This window comes from Sinocyclocheilus grahami, unplaced genomic scaffold (assembly GCF_001515645.1).
Source record: "Sinocyclocheilus grahami isolate Dianchi unplaced genomic scaffold, SAMN03320097.WGS_v1.1 scaffold605.1, whole genome shotgun sequence".
In the NCBI taxonomy this organism is placed as follows: Eukaryota; Metazoa; Chordata; class Actinopteri; order Cypriniformes; family Cyprinidae; genus Sinocyclocheilus; species Sinocyclocheilus grahami.
Genome location: NW_015505784.1, coordinates 128108 through 143234, shown reverse-complemented (window position 1 = coordinate 143234; position 15127 = coordinate 128108). Strand labels below are relative to the sequence as shown.

General features: G+C 38.2%; 2 protein-coding genes across 3 annotated transcripts in view; both read right to left on the bottom strand.

Annotated features, from left to right (window-relative positions):
* Positions 1–5397, bottom strand: part of LOC107557511 (NHS-like protein 2) — a 104685-nt gene extending 99288 nt beyond the window's left edge. For both annotated transcript variants that reach the window (XM_016240945.1, XM_016240946.1), the window contains exon 1: positions 4679–5397. In XM_016240945.1, the coding sequence (XP_016096431.1) occupies positions 4679–4955 (277 nt within the window). In that variant the 5' untranslated portion in view covers positions 4956–5397. The remainder of the gene's footprint in view (positions 1–4678) is intronic.
* Positions 5398–10541: 5144 nt separating this feature from the next.
* On the bottom strand, positions 10542–11642 carry LOC107557502 (40S ribosomal protein S4, X isoform-like). The gene is made up of 4 exons (XM_016240931.1): positions 11505–11642; positions 11222–11393; positions 10973–11130; positions 10542–10695 (listed from the first exon to the last, which is right to left on the bottom strand). The coding sequence occupies exons 1-4, from the start codon at positions 11625–11627 to the stop codon at positions 10594–10596; spliced, it is 555 nt and encodes a 184-aa protein (XP_016096417.1). The 5' UTR covers positions 11628–11642; the 3' UTR covers positions 10542–10593.
* Positions 11643–15127: the final 3485 nt, after the last annotated feature.

Below are 15127 nucleotides of genomic sequence, written 5' to 3'. Positions count from 1 at the left end.
AAGGAAAACACCATACTCACAATAACCCTCAATGGTGAGGGGAGCGATGCTTCCAGAGTGTGTTGACAGAGACACACTAGTTGAGTGGAGCCCAAGGTACCGGGGTCTAAACCAACTCAGAGAAAGGGAACGAGGTCAGTAACGCGTAACCCTTTCCATACAGGATTTCAGAAAAGTGGGCAAAGCATAACGTGCAAACACACCACTTATGTGGATTTTAAAAAGTGGACAAAGCATAACGTGCACACTTACCAGCTATGTGGATTTTAACTCATCGGCCAGATCCACCTGCGATCCCCACAAGCTCATTCTGTTCCGTGCCTCAGCAGCGGCAGGTCCTGAATCGCGGGAAGCAGATGGCTACCCCTCTTTCCTCGAAAAGAGAGACAAACGAGAGCGGAGCTTTTTCCCTTGGAAAAAACCGCTCACAGTGCACGCCGATTGCCCCCTCGGAGGCATCGCGTGCGTGCTCTTCGCCCAAACAAATAACGCATAGATCGTGAGTGTCATCAGATGTTAAACAACATCAACACGGATGCACACATCCTTAAACGCTTTGCTAGTGCTCGCCAAAATGAGATGAATAGAGATCACTCTTACCACAGAAATGCACACTTCAATCAAAACAGTCAATGAAGACGAAGAAGAGAATGATGTGTGCTCCCGACGCCTATTTATAGTATAGTCGCACCGGTAGTGACGTCATGGCTGTCGCCGGCCAATGATTTGGTGTTTTTTCAATGTATGCTTCAGACACGGGTCACGACAAGGCGTTCCCCATAGCGACCCCTAGAGGATGCAGTTCGAAGTTCCCATGAAAGGGAAGCAATGGCTTTACTCAGTTCAGAGCATTCTTCACACTTTGCCGCTAAAAGTCAGGGATATAATCTCTATATAAATCTGCAAACATTAATATGAAAGTCACAGCAAGATTTACATCCATAATCTGCACCAGATCCATGATTACATCCACTTTGCACATAACAGTTCACAGATATATGAAACACTCAGCAAGGGAGACAAACTCAAAAAGCTCAGAATAAATCATGTTTATTAATTTAACAGTACATTTTGAGAATTTCCGATTTTCTTATTGGTTTTGCTTGGAAAGAACAGTGCAGTTGATATCAAACAATGATATAGTATCAACTTACATATGCTGAACACTTGTGGTATGGCCAATAACCATATTTAGTATATTAAAATTCTATACAATTTTTGTGTAAATAAATAAAAAAATAATTAAAATCAATCACTTTAAATGCAACTTATTTTTAATGTGAGAGTGGGTGCTTCTTCATCCACTTCCAGTTATTTTAGTAGTACAACAACAACAATATATATACTATACTACTTGATATTGCAAACTGGTATTTGTTATCATCTTATTTTAATTTATTATCAGAATCATAAACACACTAGTGTGGAACACAAATTATTTGACCGTTAACAAAGATTGGCCAATAAATCAAAAGTCTCACACATTTACAGAAAATAGCTTACTTCTGTGTTGCAAAGTAAGGTAGATAAAGTACAGTATGAAAACATACATTAATTATTTGTGACCCTGGACCACAAAACCTGTCATAAGGGTCAATTTTTCGAAATTGAGATTTATACATCATCTGAAAGCTGAATAAATAAGCTTTCCGTTGATGTATGGTTTGTTAGGATAGGACAATATTTGGCCAAGATACAACTATTTGAATATCTGGAATCTGAGGGTGTAAAAAAAATCGAAATACTGAGAAAATAGACCTTTAAAGTTGTCCAAATTGAGCTCTTAGCAATGCATATTACTAATCAAAAATTAAGTTTTAACATATTTACAGTAGGAAATTTACAAAATATCTTCATGGAGCATGATCTTTACTTAATAACCTAATGGTTTTTGGCATAAAAGAAAAATCAATCATTTTGACCCATACAGTGTATTTTTGGCTGTTGCTACAAATATACCCCAGCGACTTAAGACTGGTTTTGTGGTCCAGGGTCACATTTAAATTGATTTCCTTAAGAATACATTTGACAGTGTTTTTAATTTATTAGTGTTTTTTAAGATTTAAGTAAAAGTTAGATGATGGCAAAGGTAATTAAAATGTAAAAACAGGGGAAATGAGCAATCACAGTTAAATATCTCAAAAAAAAAATTCAAGTGTATCTACATCACAATGTAGGAGAGAGAAGAAAAGCTTTAAGAGCTGGAGCAATAGCCTCCGGGCAACTCAAGTTTGAGGGCCAGGACTCCCGGCTCATGATCCTTTCCCAGTCCCAATCTCTCTTCAACTATCCTATCAAATTAAGGCAAAAAAGCCCTAAAATTTAACTACAAAAAAAGAGGGAGAAGAGGTTTAAGGATCAAAACTTCTTAAATAACCCGCTTGATCCTTCTGTCTTCTGCCTAAATACACACATACCTCCACATGGTCTTGTGACTTTCACGTGAATGCCTGAGGAATGAGGCAGCAATCACTGGAGTTGACTGACATTCAGGAAGAGCTGAATCAACTATCAGTTTTAATTCAATTGCAAAACGGGCCCTGCTTCAGTCACTGTAAAAACAAGCCTCCAGTCTGCTCCTTCACCTCCTGTCCCCATCAAAGAGTCTCCAGAGGGACCTGACCTCAGTCCCCACACCACAGTGGAGAGGAGTTCCCAACCGAAGAATCCGCTGCATACAGAGATCCACATCATTTATCTTCCACATGTCAAAGCATGGTGGAAGTTCAAGCTACTAATGCTTCACAATTACAGGATTAAACAAATACAGTACCAGTGATCTCCTCCTGAATTTAGAGGATAATCTCCGCGCTTTGTTTCTACTGTGGTCTGCCACTGTAAAATGATAAGGACAGAGGAAAAGAAGCACTCCAGCACTCTGCCAAACGTGCCGGGCTCAGGGTTAAGCTAAACAATACAGAGCAGGGAGGCTTTCTCTGATAAGACAAAGGAAATGGATGGAGGAAATATTCTGCACATCTTCAGATGGTGAAAGTTGGCAAGGTTTATCTAGTTTCAGTGCACAGAGCAGTGTGGGAGGCGTCAGGAGGAGTAGATGCCAAATGCGTCTCAAATGCAAATGGAAAAGATTTAAAAACAACAGATTATAATGTGAAAGTTAAACACAAAGCCAAGTGTGAATGTAATGTGTTTGTGGCATGGACAATGCATTTGTTTACTGTTCATTAAGAAGTGAATGTGTTGGTCACTATCCTAATACTTGAATAGCTGTCAAATGACTTCTACTGACACTGATTTCTTCTGTTTAAACAAGACCATCTCTTGTTTGTTCACTGTACGTTTGTGGCAGTGACATACGATAGCAATTTTACATAATCTTTCTCCCTCTCCAATGCAGCCTAGATACACTAGTAGTAATAATAGTAAAAACTGACAACGCACGTCACAAACAAATCTACAAAAAGATACTAGAGCTGACTCTGTTCTCTTACATAAATTTATCATGATAACCATAGTTTCCCAAACGCACAGTTACAACAGTTATTGTTAGTACTACAAACCTGGTAATGGTCATAAAAATAAATTAAACAAAATGGCAAAAAGACTATACAACACAATAAAAGCAATTAAAAATGTTTAATAAAATTAATTATTTTGACAGTGGTCTTTAGAGGTCAAAATCAACATGCATTTGAGGAATGAATAAAATTTTACCCAAATATATTTTATATTTTATTTATAAGGTGACACATTATGACATTGTTCTTTATGTTGGGATACAATGGAGCAGTAATAAAAAAGAGAAAAAAAATAAAGAAAAGTGCCTACAGCACTTTCCTAAACACCTGCAGTACTGCAACAAACTGCCATATGAGTAAAGGAGGTTTTTTTTGTTTTTCTGGAAGTTATTTCATAAAAAGCACATAAGGCTGCAACTCTGTATACAATGTTTATTAACTAATATTAGAATAATATAGAAGTTGTATGTGAGCCATTAGGAAATGCTATGTGATTAAGCAGGAAACCTGACACCTTTTGCAGAAATTATATTCCAAAATTCTTTCACATTTCTTATTTGTCAAACTGTGTTACTTCATCAATATTAAAAAAAATAATTTCTCTGTCATATATCATATCATAATCTTTGGCACCAAATAAAAACACACCTGTTGACCTGTTAAATACTTTTCAGTGTGGGTCAAATTGGACCCCTATGATTCCTAGGACAAACAATACCTGTAGTAACTATGGTATATTTAAAGAAACCACCATTTATTATGGTAAAATTCTTGATAAAGGGTTGTTGTTATTATTTGGGGACTTTGGTTTATTCTTTTTGAACTAAAAACTAGGTTCATGCCGTGAACAAACAGACATTTGTTGCTTCTTTCCAACAGGGCCATTGGCCCTCCATCTCTACATATACAAATTTACATTAAAGCGAGAATAGAAACAGCTACATTTAGAGACTGAACACAAGATGTAGGCTATAGAATTAATAAAGACGTTATTGTTCTCAAAATATGCCCAGCAGCCCAAGAATGAAAGTCTATGTTTCGTTTACATAGTTTGCAAAATGCGCGCGATGTTGTTCGGTGAATGTAAACATCAGTAAAGAAGACCTTGAGCTTGACAATTAGCTAAGTGAGTAAACAAGTCATCCACACACATCTACAAGCCAGCAAGAGGGTGTAAAGTACAAAAAAAAAGTTCCTACTTTTGGCCGGCGGCTTGGTGGCCAGTGCTGAGATGTGTTTCTGCAGGCTGATAAGTTTATTCTCCAGAGCTCCGGAGCGGTAGCAGATGGAGGCGAGCTCTCCCTCCAGCTCCTCCAGGATGCTCACCGACTGACGGGATAAATCCGACAGCTGCCGGAGCACCGCGCACAGAGTCAAGCCGCACACATCCACCAGATCCGTGAGCATCGCACCGCGACTCTTGCCGCCGCTCTTGCACACATCTTTAGGGACTATGGTCCTCTTGCAGAAGGGCATCTTTTCTGCTGTTATGGTAATCTCCCTTTAAACGTGCGCGTTTCGCCAGCGCTGAAGAGTGTTGGCGGAGACTCTTGCTCGGGATTGCGCGTACAGTGGAGGCATTTTATGCATTGTAATTGATTGTCCACTGTGAGGAGCTCTGCAGAGCTTCAGTTCACACTAGATCTCTGCAAATCACAGCTCCAAACTCCCATGAACTGCGCAACTGAGAGACCTCACCCACTCGTGCAACATGACCATATGAGCTGAATCTTTCACGAAAACTCAACTATGCGTTCAGAAAGCAGCCTTGCTCTGCGCATGCTCACAAAGGTTTTAAAAGTGACTCCAACAAGACTGAAGAACAATGAGAGTAATAAAAACCCTTTCTTCCAGTCACATATTCTAACTTTGCATTTGCCCATCCCTAAATACACATCTGGCCTAGTGTGTGTGTGTGTGTGTGTGTGTGTGTGTGTGTGTGTGCATGCTCCCCCACCCAGAACCAGAACTTGGCTCATGTAGATGTTTTGTTCATCCAGTCTTTTTGCTGGATGGCGAGAGAGAGCGTACAGTCTCGGTGAAGTCAAAATGATGAGGAGAGGAGAGGGAGGCTGAGAGTCCTCTGTGTTTTATAATCTTATCAGGTATGCTTCTCTGTGGCTTCATATGAAACCTTATCTCATACAGGGAATTGATTGGAAACATCTGGGCCTTGTTTTGCCACAATGTATGACTGTCTTCATTGTTCCTGGTTCCCCACCCCACTCCACATGACCCAAGTGCATGACAGGAACCACTCCTGGTGGACCTTTTCTTCACGACAACCCTCCTCCCCCTCATTTTGTTGAAAGGTCTATTTTCTACTCTTCTGTTCCTGGTTTCTTTTAATGTCTCCTGCGATCGACTGTTTTTGCCCAGTTTGATTGGAGGGAGTGAGGCAGTCTGGCAAGGCTCACATTTAATTTTCTGAATATTATATCTTTGCAAACATGTCCATGACTCTTATTAACTTATAGTGGACCAGATACCATGTCATAAATGAGGAAATGCTTCAAATCTGACCTGACGTTTGATGTGATTTAAGTCATTTATTTTCATATTTTAAATGTGTGATGACTACGATAGCCCAAAAATGTCAGAAATATGATATACTATGGCAATTATGAGATAAGATTCAAAATCATGAGATACTGTCATAATTCTGAGTTACAAAGTTGAAATTTCATTATTTAAACTTTGTCATAATTTTTACTTTATGTAATATTTTTTCTTCCATCTTTGAATGTGTGATATTTCTTTGAATGAAGACTATTTCTGCCACAAAGGGGGGAAAAATCACACTTTTGTAAATCATAATTATGACATAAAAAAGATCATAATTATTGGGGGGGGGAATTAATTACATCACAAGTCAAAATTATGACAATGTCACAATACAAACTCCTGGTGGACCTTTTCTTCACGACAACCCTCCTCCCCCTCATTTTGTTGAAAGGTCTATTTTCTACTCTTCTGTTCCTGGTTTCTTTTAATGTCTCCTGCGATCGACTGTTTTTGCCCAGTTTGATTGGAGGGAGTGAGGCAGTCTGGCAAGGCTCACATTTAATTTTCTGAATATTATATCTTTGCAAACATGTCCATGACTCTTATTAACTTATAGTGGACCAGATACCATGTCATAAATGAGGAAATGCTTCAAATCTGACCTGACGTTTGATGTGATTTAAGTCATTTATTTTCATATTTTAAATGTGTGATGACTACGATAGCCCAAAAATGTCAGAAATATGATATACTATGGCAATTATGAGATAAGATTCAAAATCATGAGATACTGTCATAATTCTGAGTTACAAAGTTGAAATTTCATTATTTAAGCTTTGTCATAATTTTTACTTTATGTAATATTTTTTCTTCCATCTTTGAATGTGTGATATTTCTTTGAATGAAGACTATTTCTGCCACAAAGGGGGAAAAAATCACACTTTTGTAAATCATAATTATGACAAAAAAGATCATAATTATTGGGGGGGGGGGATTAATTACATCACAAGTCAAAATTATGACAATGTCACAATACATACTAAGTCATAATTATGAGACAAAAAAGTCAAAATCATGAGATACCAAGTCAAAAAGTCAAACTTTTATGTGATTAATAGATTTTTCTCATAATTATGACTTGTGTCATAATCGTGACTTTTTATCTCATAATTTCTACTTTAAATGCCATTATTAGGACTTACACAAGTTTTTTTCTTATGTAGCAGAAACGGGCTTCCATAGATAATAGAGAAACACCCAACAGAAGTCCATCAGGACCGGGAGGCAGGTGAGTGGTTTCAGGATGATTATGCTTTCAAATGCAGCAGAATGTTTAAACTCAAGGACACCAGAGCCTGTGTGGTTTTAGTTTGTATTGCATTCTGGCAGACAGCCCCTGCAATGTGTGTTGAGGTGAGCCGTGCTGTGCTGCTGTGGACCAGCAGGCCAAAGGCTGCAGGAGGAACAGGCTGAAGCTCAGCAGGACCCATATGGCCTTCTGGAGATGAGCCTCAGCTATGTGGCACAAGAGGAAAACATACACACAGGTGTGTTCCAATCCTATCATACCACAGAAACAACAAATCCAAAAGCAGAATCATATATACAAATATTTGCTCTAGTTTATAAACAAACACCCACTCATTCAAACATAGCCAAAGCCAAGATATGAGTTCAGCTGATATTTACCACTGAGCTGAAACTATGCTGCTTATTTGATTTAGATAACTCTAATGAGCATGCCCAGACTCATTTTTAATCGGAGATGAAGTTTCATAAAAATGTCATTCATATCAATTCATGCATCACCTAATTTCATCGTAACATATAGGCCTGGCCTACAGAAAAGAACATTTATGTTTAATCTATCTATAATAGTGTGTCGGTCATACTATACAATGATTTATAGCTTGTCTTTGTTGAATAATACAGAGCAAAAAGAGCTTTAAAAAATAATTGCATGTTAAATCGCAATCGCAATATTGGTCCAAAAAAAATCGCAATTCGATTATTTTCCAAAATCGTTCAGCCCTAATATGAAGAGTTTGGTTCCAAAACTTTGACAAAGAATTGAGTTTCCGCCAAAATCGGTATTGTATCTGGTCGGTATTGAAAAGTCAATTTTTAATTTCTGCAGAATGCAATATATCCGCTCAACCAATCACAGCGCACCATTCCACCACTCTAGACAGTAATGGCAGTGCATCCGGCATCCTAGTTTTCCTCATCTATTTTGTACTTTGTGATCAACAAACAAAAAAATTAGGGCTGCACGATAAATCACATGCGATTGTCATGCGCATCTCGTCAGTAAAGCCGGTTCTGTGATTAATAGTAAATCTCCATCACGTGCTTTCAGATGGAGCGGCATTTAATACACAGAGCCCTAGATCACTGCTAAATCGCATTCATAATCGCAGATGAGTCGCATTCGATTATGAATGCGATACTGCGTAGCTTATCAGTGTAAGTGTTTTTATTTATGTCATTAATGTTTTTGTTAATACAGCGTATAGCACTAGTCAACTAAATGAATGTAACATGGTAAAGATGAATGCACTTTTGGAAGTTGAATGTAAGGGAAATGTCATTTTGGCATTTCTGTGCTTTAATGTGATATTGTTGTTCACGTACGTTCATGATGAAATTTTCTTTTATTGTTGTAATTAATTTATAGCATTAACAAGATGACCCATTGAATTCATTTTGGGAGCGATGACTGATTGAATGTATTTTTAGTCCAGTGCCTGTATATAAGATTAGTATTGACCAAGTTCAGAGGCTGTCATATGTGGATCAACTTACTATGTTGTGTATTTCCAACAGTTTCAATATGAAAAATAACTTTTATATTGATTCAATGGATTTATTGCATTTTGGAAGAAAAAACAAACGTATCATCCTTATTGCATTTTGGGGGAAAAATAATACAATTTTATAATAAATCTTTGAAAATCAAAATTTGAAAATATATATACATACATATAAAAATAATAATAAACAATGAATGTATGTCATGTGTGTACATGAACAGCAACATGTCTCTCCTCCTGCTTTAAAAACTTTGCATCGCATATCAAAAAGCGAAAGAAAAAAAACCCTACCCACATCAATAAGTGGAAGGCTTACTTTTTACGCACCCACACCACTAGGTGCCAGTACAAGTACAAATCAACTGTCAATTCAGCCATTCAACTATATAGAGTGCACTTTACACTGTGGAATATGCAATAGATATAAAATATATGGTAACCTACCAGTACAGTAATGGCCATGAAGATCATGGGCAAAAAAAAGAACAACCCTATCTCCAGTCTTCATATGAAAACTGAGTGCTGAGGGAGGCACACAAGATTCTGAATAATACAACACAAATCTGAATCTTGAATTGGAAAGGTTGCCATCAAGCAGGAGGTTAATTTCAAACGGGTTTATGAATTAATTCCATCTACAGTCAAGATATTAAAGATCACTAATAGTGATATTGTGATTATGCATGTGCTAAGTGCGTAGTATGTAATGCAGTGAGCACCAAACTCATTTCTGCTTGGGGATAAAAAAAAGTACCAGCCTATCCCAACACTTCCTACAGGTCTACTTTCATGACATGAACACATTGAGATTTTCAATACTTCTAAATGTTTGTTCAGTAGTCCCTATGTAACAAACAACACAATTTATTGTTTTGGTAAGCTTCTAATAAAGTGAAAAAAGCAGTTGTCAACATTTTACAAAATACACTTCTGCACCAATAAAATATGCAACACTTCTAATCTAAAAAAAGTACCAGCCTATCCCAACACTTCCTACAGGTCTACTTTCATGACATGAACACATTGAGATTTTCAATACTTCTAAATGTTTGTTCAGTAGTCCCTATGTAACAAACAACACAATTTATTGTTTTGGTAAGCTTCTAATAAAGTGAAAAAAGCAGTTGTCAACATTTTACAAAATACACTTCTGCACCAATAAAATATGCAACACTTCTAATCAAACACTGTAATGTTTTTCTCAACATTTCATGATTTCAGAGCACAGTTCCGGAACATGATGAGACAGCCTCAAATAGTGCTCTGAAGTGGTATTAGCAATAGTGTGCATTTAGTGTGCTTTAAGGGCACCAATATCTGGCATTTACCAGACCTGGGATAGTCTTGCTCATTTGTTTCCTGTCACATGTACTGAAGTAGCCAAGACCACAGGAGTGAGTATTGGGACAGGCCCCAAGTGTCAACACCTAGTTCTATTACATAACTAAACTTTATTTTACGTGAAGTATCACCAATTATGATTATTTCGGAGCACCTGCAGCTACTACAAATGGAGGAAAATAACTTTTTATATCATAGGACATTGGCTCTCCAAGCTGGAATCAGGATAACTTTTAAATGTAAACATTAATATATTAATATGTAAACTGCAAACTTCTCCCTCCAATGACTATTGACTTTTAATATGGTGTTGGACATCAGTGGGCCTTATAATCAAAATGTTTGCGAACCACTGATTTGGCCCATCCACTTCATACTTTTCAACAAAAGACAAGATTCACTGTAGTTGTAAATAATTGTTTATTTCAAACCAAGGTGTTTGCTAGTCTGTTGACTTAGCTGCTGCTCTGTTTGGCAGCCAGTCTCTTGTCTCTCTCCTCAGCAATGGTCAGGCGGATACCCTTTCCACGAGGCAGGGACACCCAAGGCTTGTTGCCCTAATGACAGAGACACCGTATTATTAACTTGTGATTATTATTATTAACTTGTAATACTGTAAAATAATAGAAGTAATTTGCTAAATCTGTAAAACCGCTTTAAACCCCACAACACCTCTTAGCATATAATGAATGTAAAAACGCGTGCACCCCAATGAGTAAAAAGTTCCCAACGTCGCGTCTTAATTTTGACCACTGCTTGAGCAAATACTAAGCCCAGTCAACTGCTTGCAAACAGCCCATATTAAACAACAGACAGCAAACTTTTTGTACTCACCTTGCCGATGACGAAAATGTTGGAGAGCCTGGTGGCAAAGCTGTTGCCAGTGCTGTCTTTAACATGCACCACATCAAAAGAGCCAGGATGCTTCTCTCTATTGGTGATCACACCAATACGCCCCAAGTTAGCACCTCCAGTCACCATGCACATGTTGCCTATTTACACAGAAAAAAAGAAATGACAATAAGTGATGTGCAACTCAAAGCAAAAGACAGACAGACAAAGTTTGACAATATGCTCACCAACCTGTCTCAAACTTTATGAAATCTGTAATTTTGCCTGTGTCCAGGTCAATGCGGACGGTGTCGTTGACCTTGATCATAGGATCAGGGTAGCGGATGGTGCGGGCGTCATGGGTCACCAGATGTGGGATTCCCTTTGTGCCGATGAGGATTTTCCTCACCTTGCACAATTTGTACTGAAAACAGGACAAAAGCATTAGCTCAAAAGATCTGCTCCCTCTAATCCTACTGATGAGATCGTCATACTATCCATTATTTGTCATATTGCACAAGAACATTAAGCTCACCTTGGCCTCCTCATTTGTGATGCGGTGAACTGTAAAGCGTCCCTTGACATCATAGATGAGTCTGAAGTTCTCACTGGTCTTCTCAATGCTGACCACATCTGAAAGAACGACAGCAAAACACATTTCATTAACACATGACCATCAGATTGTCACCTCAGCTTATGTTTTATAACATCCTGATAAACAGCCTGCTGCATCACCTGAGGTGGAAAATCAGTCACAGCAGATTAATATCCTGTTGGCACCTACTAGGCAAGTATGGGTGCACAGTGGAAACGCTATGTGAAGAAGAGTGTTATAACAACACTGAGGGATTAGCCACTCAATGTGACGATTGCGGTTCAACCATCTGGTAAGTTTCAGCTCACACGCTCAATTATGAGTGCCAGTGCAGAGACCGGAAAGACTATATTGTCTATTTTTAATGCAATAAACTCAGACAACTAGATGACTGATATTAGTTTAAAAAAATAAAATAATCGGTTGTGTGGCCAATTTAATCACTTTGCATACCCTAAAGTGCCAGAGTGTGGCTGCATAATAAACCTCACATTTCTAACTTTTACATTTCAGATATACTTAAAAAGGGGGGAAAAAAAAAAGGTGTTCATAGACTAGAACATTCGGTTCCACATCCTAAATATTGTCTGACCTAAACATCAGCCCAATGCCTAAATACTGAGACACTGCTATAAGTCAATGGCCTAAACAAGCACATAGGACTTTAGCTGAAATTGTGCAATTAGCGGACTTTGTTGAAAGTTCAAAAGCATGTTTAACACTCCAGCTGAAGAGCAACAAAGCTGTTTGTGAAGCACTTCAACTGATTAAAGTTCCATATAGACAGTTTTATCACGCAAAATGCTATATTTGAATATTTAGGCTCTCAAAGATGTCCAAATGCTCCTTATTCTGTTTCCCATTAATTATCAACCCACCAGTCTAAACAGTTTCACCACAAAATATTTTTTACACTCCTCATAAAATCGAAGACTGTTTGGATGCATTACTTTAGCAAATCATCGTGATATGGCTTAGTGCACTTATCAAATCACAAATGATTTGAAATTTAACAGTCTGGCTTGTTTTTTTTACAGTGAAGTGTGGCACGGTGTTCATTTGCATCACAATCCAGTGTTCTCAGTGTCACGGTTCACAGACCATTCAGCAAACGATCTGCATGCGCTGTCAGTTTAACATGCATTTGAGAAAGCAATGTGCAGCAGTTACACTTTTACATTTGCATAACTTCCAAAATGTTGTGGAGAGATGACAGCATTTCACTGGATTTGTAATGAGATGCACAGAAACTAAACGGTGGTCTACTTGCAGTTTTCCAGCAAAAGAAAAGCTCAAAGGTTTAACAGTGCTGGGCGGTATGACCAAAACATTTATATCACGGTATTTTTCCAAATTATACCGGTTTCACGGTACAAGACGGTATTTTTTTGCATGCATGACTGGGTGTTAACCATATTTTCTACTGATTGAGAGAGGAAATACTGCAGTATATTGACTTAGAATGCCCTATTTTACGGTCATGAGTGAATATTGTCAAAAAATACCACACTAAACAGTGACTAAACACGACTCCTTTTAATGTTAACCAGGAGTCACTCATTTATAATCACGGCATCGTCTGATAAAATCAACATGCATCTACACTAAAGAGCGGCTATGCGGTTGTTTTGGCTATATTACTTTTTTGTCTCATGCAGCGCACTGCCTGCGTCTGAGTAACAAAACAAAACAAAAAAAAAAGTGCATGGGATATTAGATGAACTACGCTCATATTTATAATTCCAAACATTCAGTAAGCGACAGGTGCTAGGAAACGCTGTTTTGTACAATCACTTTGCATACCCTAAAGTGCCAGAGTGTGGCTGCATAATAAACCTCACATTTCTAACTTTTACATTTCAGATATACTTAAAAAGGGGGGAAAAAAAAAAGGTGTTCATAGACTAGAACATTCGGTTCCACATCCTAAATATTGTCTGACCTAAACATCAGCCCAATGCCTAAATACTGAGACACTGCTATAAGTCAATGGCCTAAACAAGCACATAGGACTTTAGCTGAAATTGTGCAATTAGCGGACTTTGTTGAAAGTTCAAAAGCATGTTTAACACTCCAGCTGAAGAGCAACAAAGCTGTTTGTGAAGCACTTCAACTGATTAAAGTTCCATATAGACAGTTTTATCACGCAAAATGCTATATTTGAATATTTAGGCTCTCAAAGATGTCCAAATGCTCCTTATTCTGTTTCCCATTAATTATCAACCCACCAGTCTAAACAGTTTCACCACAAAATATTTTTTACACTCCTCATAAAATCGAAGACTGTTTGGATGCATTACTTTAGCAAATCATCGTGATATGGCTTAGTGCACTTATCAAATCACAAATGATTTGAAATTTAACAGTCTGGCTTGTTTTTTTTACAGTGAAGTGTGGCACGGTGTTCATTTGCATCACAATCCAGTGTTCTCAGTGTCACGGTTCACAGACCATTCAGCAAACGATCTGCATGCGCTGTCAGTTTAACATGCATTTGAGAAAGCAATGTGCAGCAGTTACACTTTTACATTTGCATAACTTCCAAAATGTTGTGGAGAGATGACAGCATTTCACTGGATTTGTAATGAGATGCACAGAAACTAAACGGTGGTCTACTTGCAGTTTTCCAGCAAAAGAAAAGCTCAAAGGTTTAACAGTGCTGGGCGGTATGACCAAAACATTTATATCACGGTATTTTTCCAAATTATACCGGTTTCACGGTACAAGACGGTATTTTTTTGCATGCATGACTGGGTGTTAACCATATTTTCTACTGATTGAGAGAGGAAATACTGCAGTATATTGACTTAGAATGCCCTATTTTACGGTCATGAGTGAATATTGTCAAAAAATACCACACTAAACAGTGACTAAACACGACCCTTTTAATACATGTTAACCAGGAGTCACTCTCATTTATAATCACGGCATCGTCTGATAAAATCAACATGCATCTACACTAAAGAGCGGCTATGCGGTTGTTTTGGCTATATTACTTTTTTGTCTCATGCAGCGCACTGCCTGCGTCTGAGTAACAAAACAAAACAAAAAAAAAAGTGCATGGGATATTAGATGAACTACGCTCATATTTATAATTCCAAACATTCAGTAAGCGACAGGTGCTAGGAAACGCTGTTTTGTACTCATTTATGGACGAGTTGGCTGCGGTGCTTCTCTGCCGCTCACTGCACAGAACAGACGCCGAGAGAGGTGACACTTCTCCGGGAAAGTCAGACCTCGTGTTCGCGGGACAGCACTGGCGAAATCTTCCAACTGAACCATAGCTAAGGTTTATCCAAAAACGTCGCTAGGTTTGTCAGTATGAATATTCTATGGGGAAAAAAGCAGCTAAAAGGGTCTGAAAGTGGCTAAATCTAGTGCTGAAGTCGCGCTCGTGTGAGACACGGGAGCTGATGGCAGGGGGGCGGTGGATATTTGTGGCGGTCAATGTGGATGAGGTGGATGAGTTCTTCTGTGTCATCACGTTCTATTAGTTCTACAGCTTCAGTTTCAGAACTTTCACGCTTAGTAACACATACAGCTCTTCCCTCACCACAGTGCAG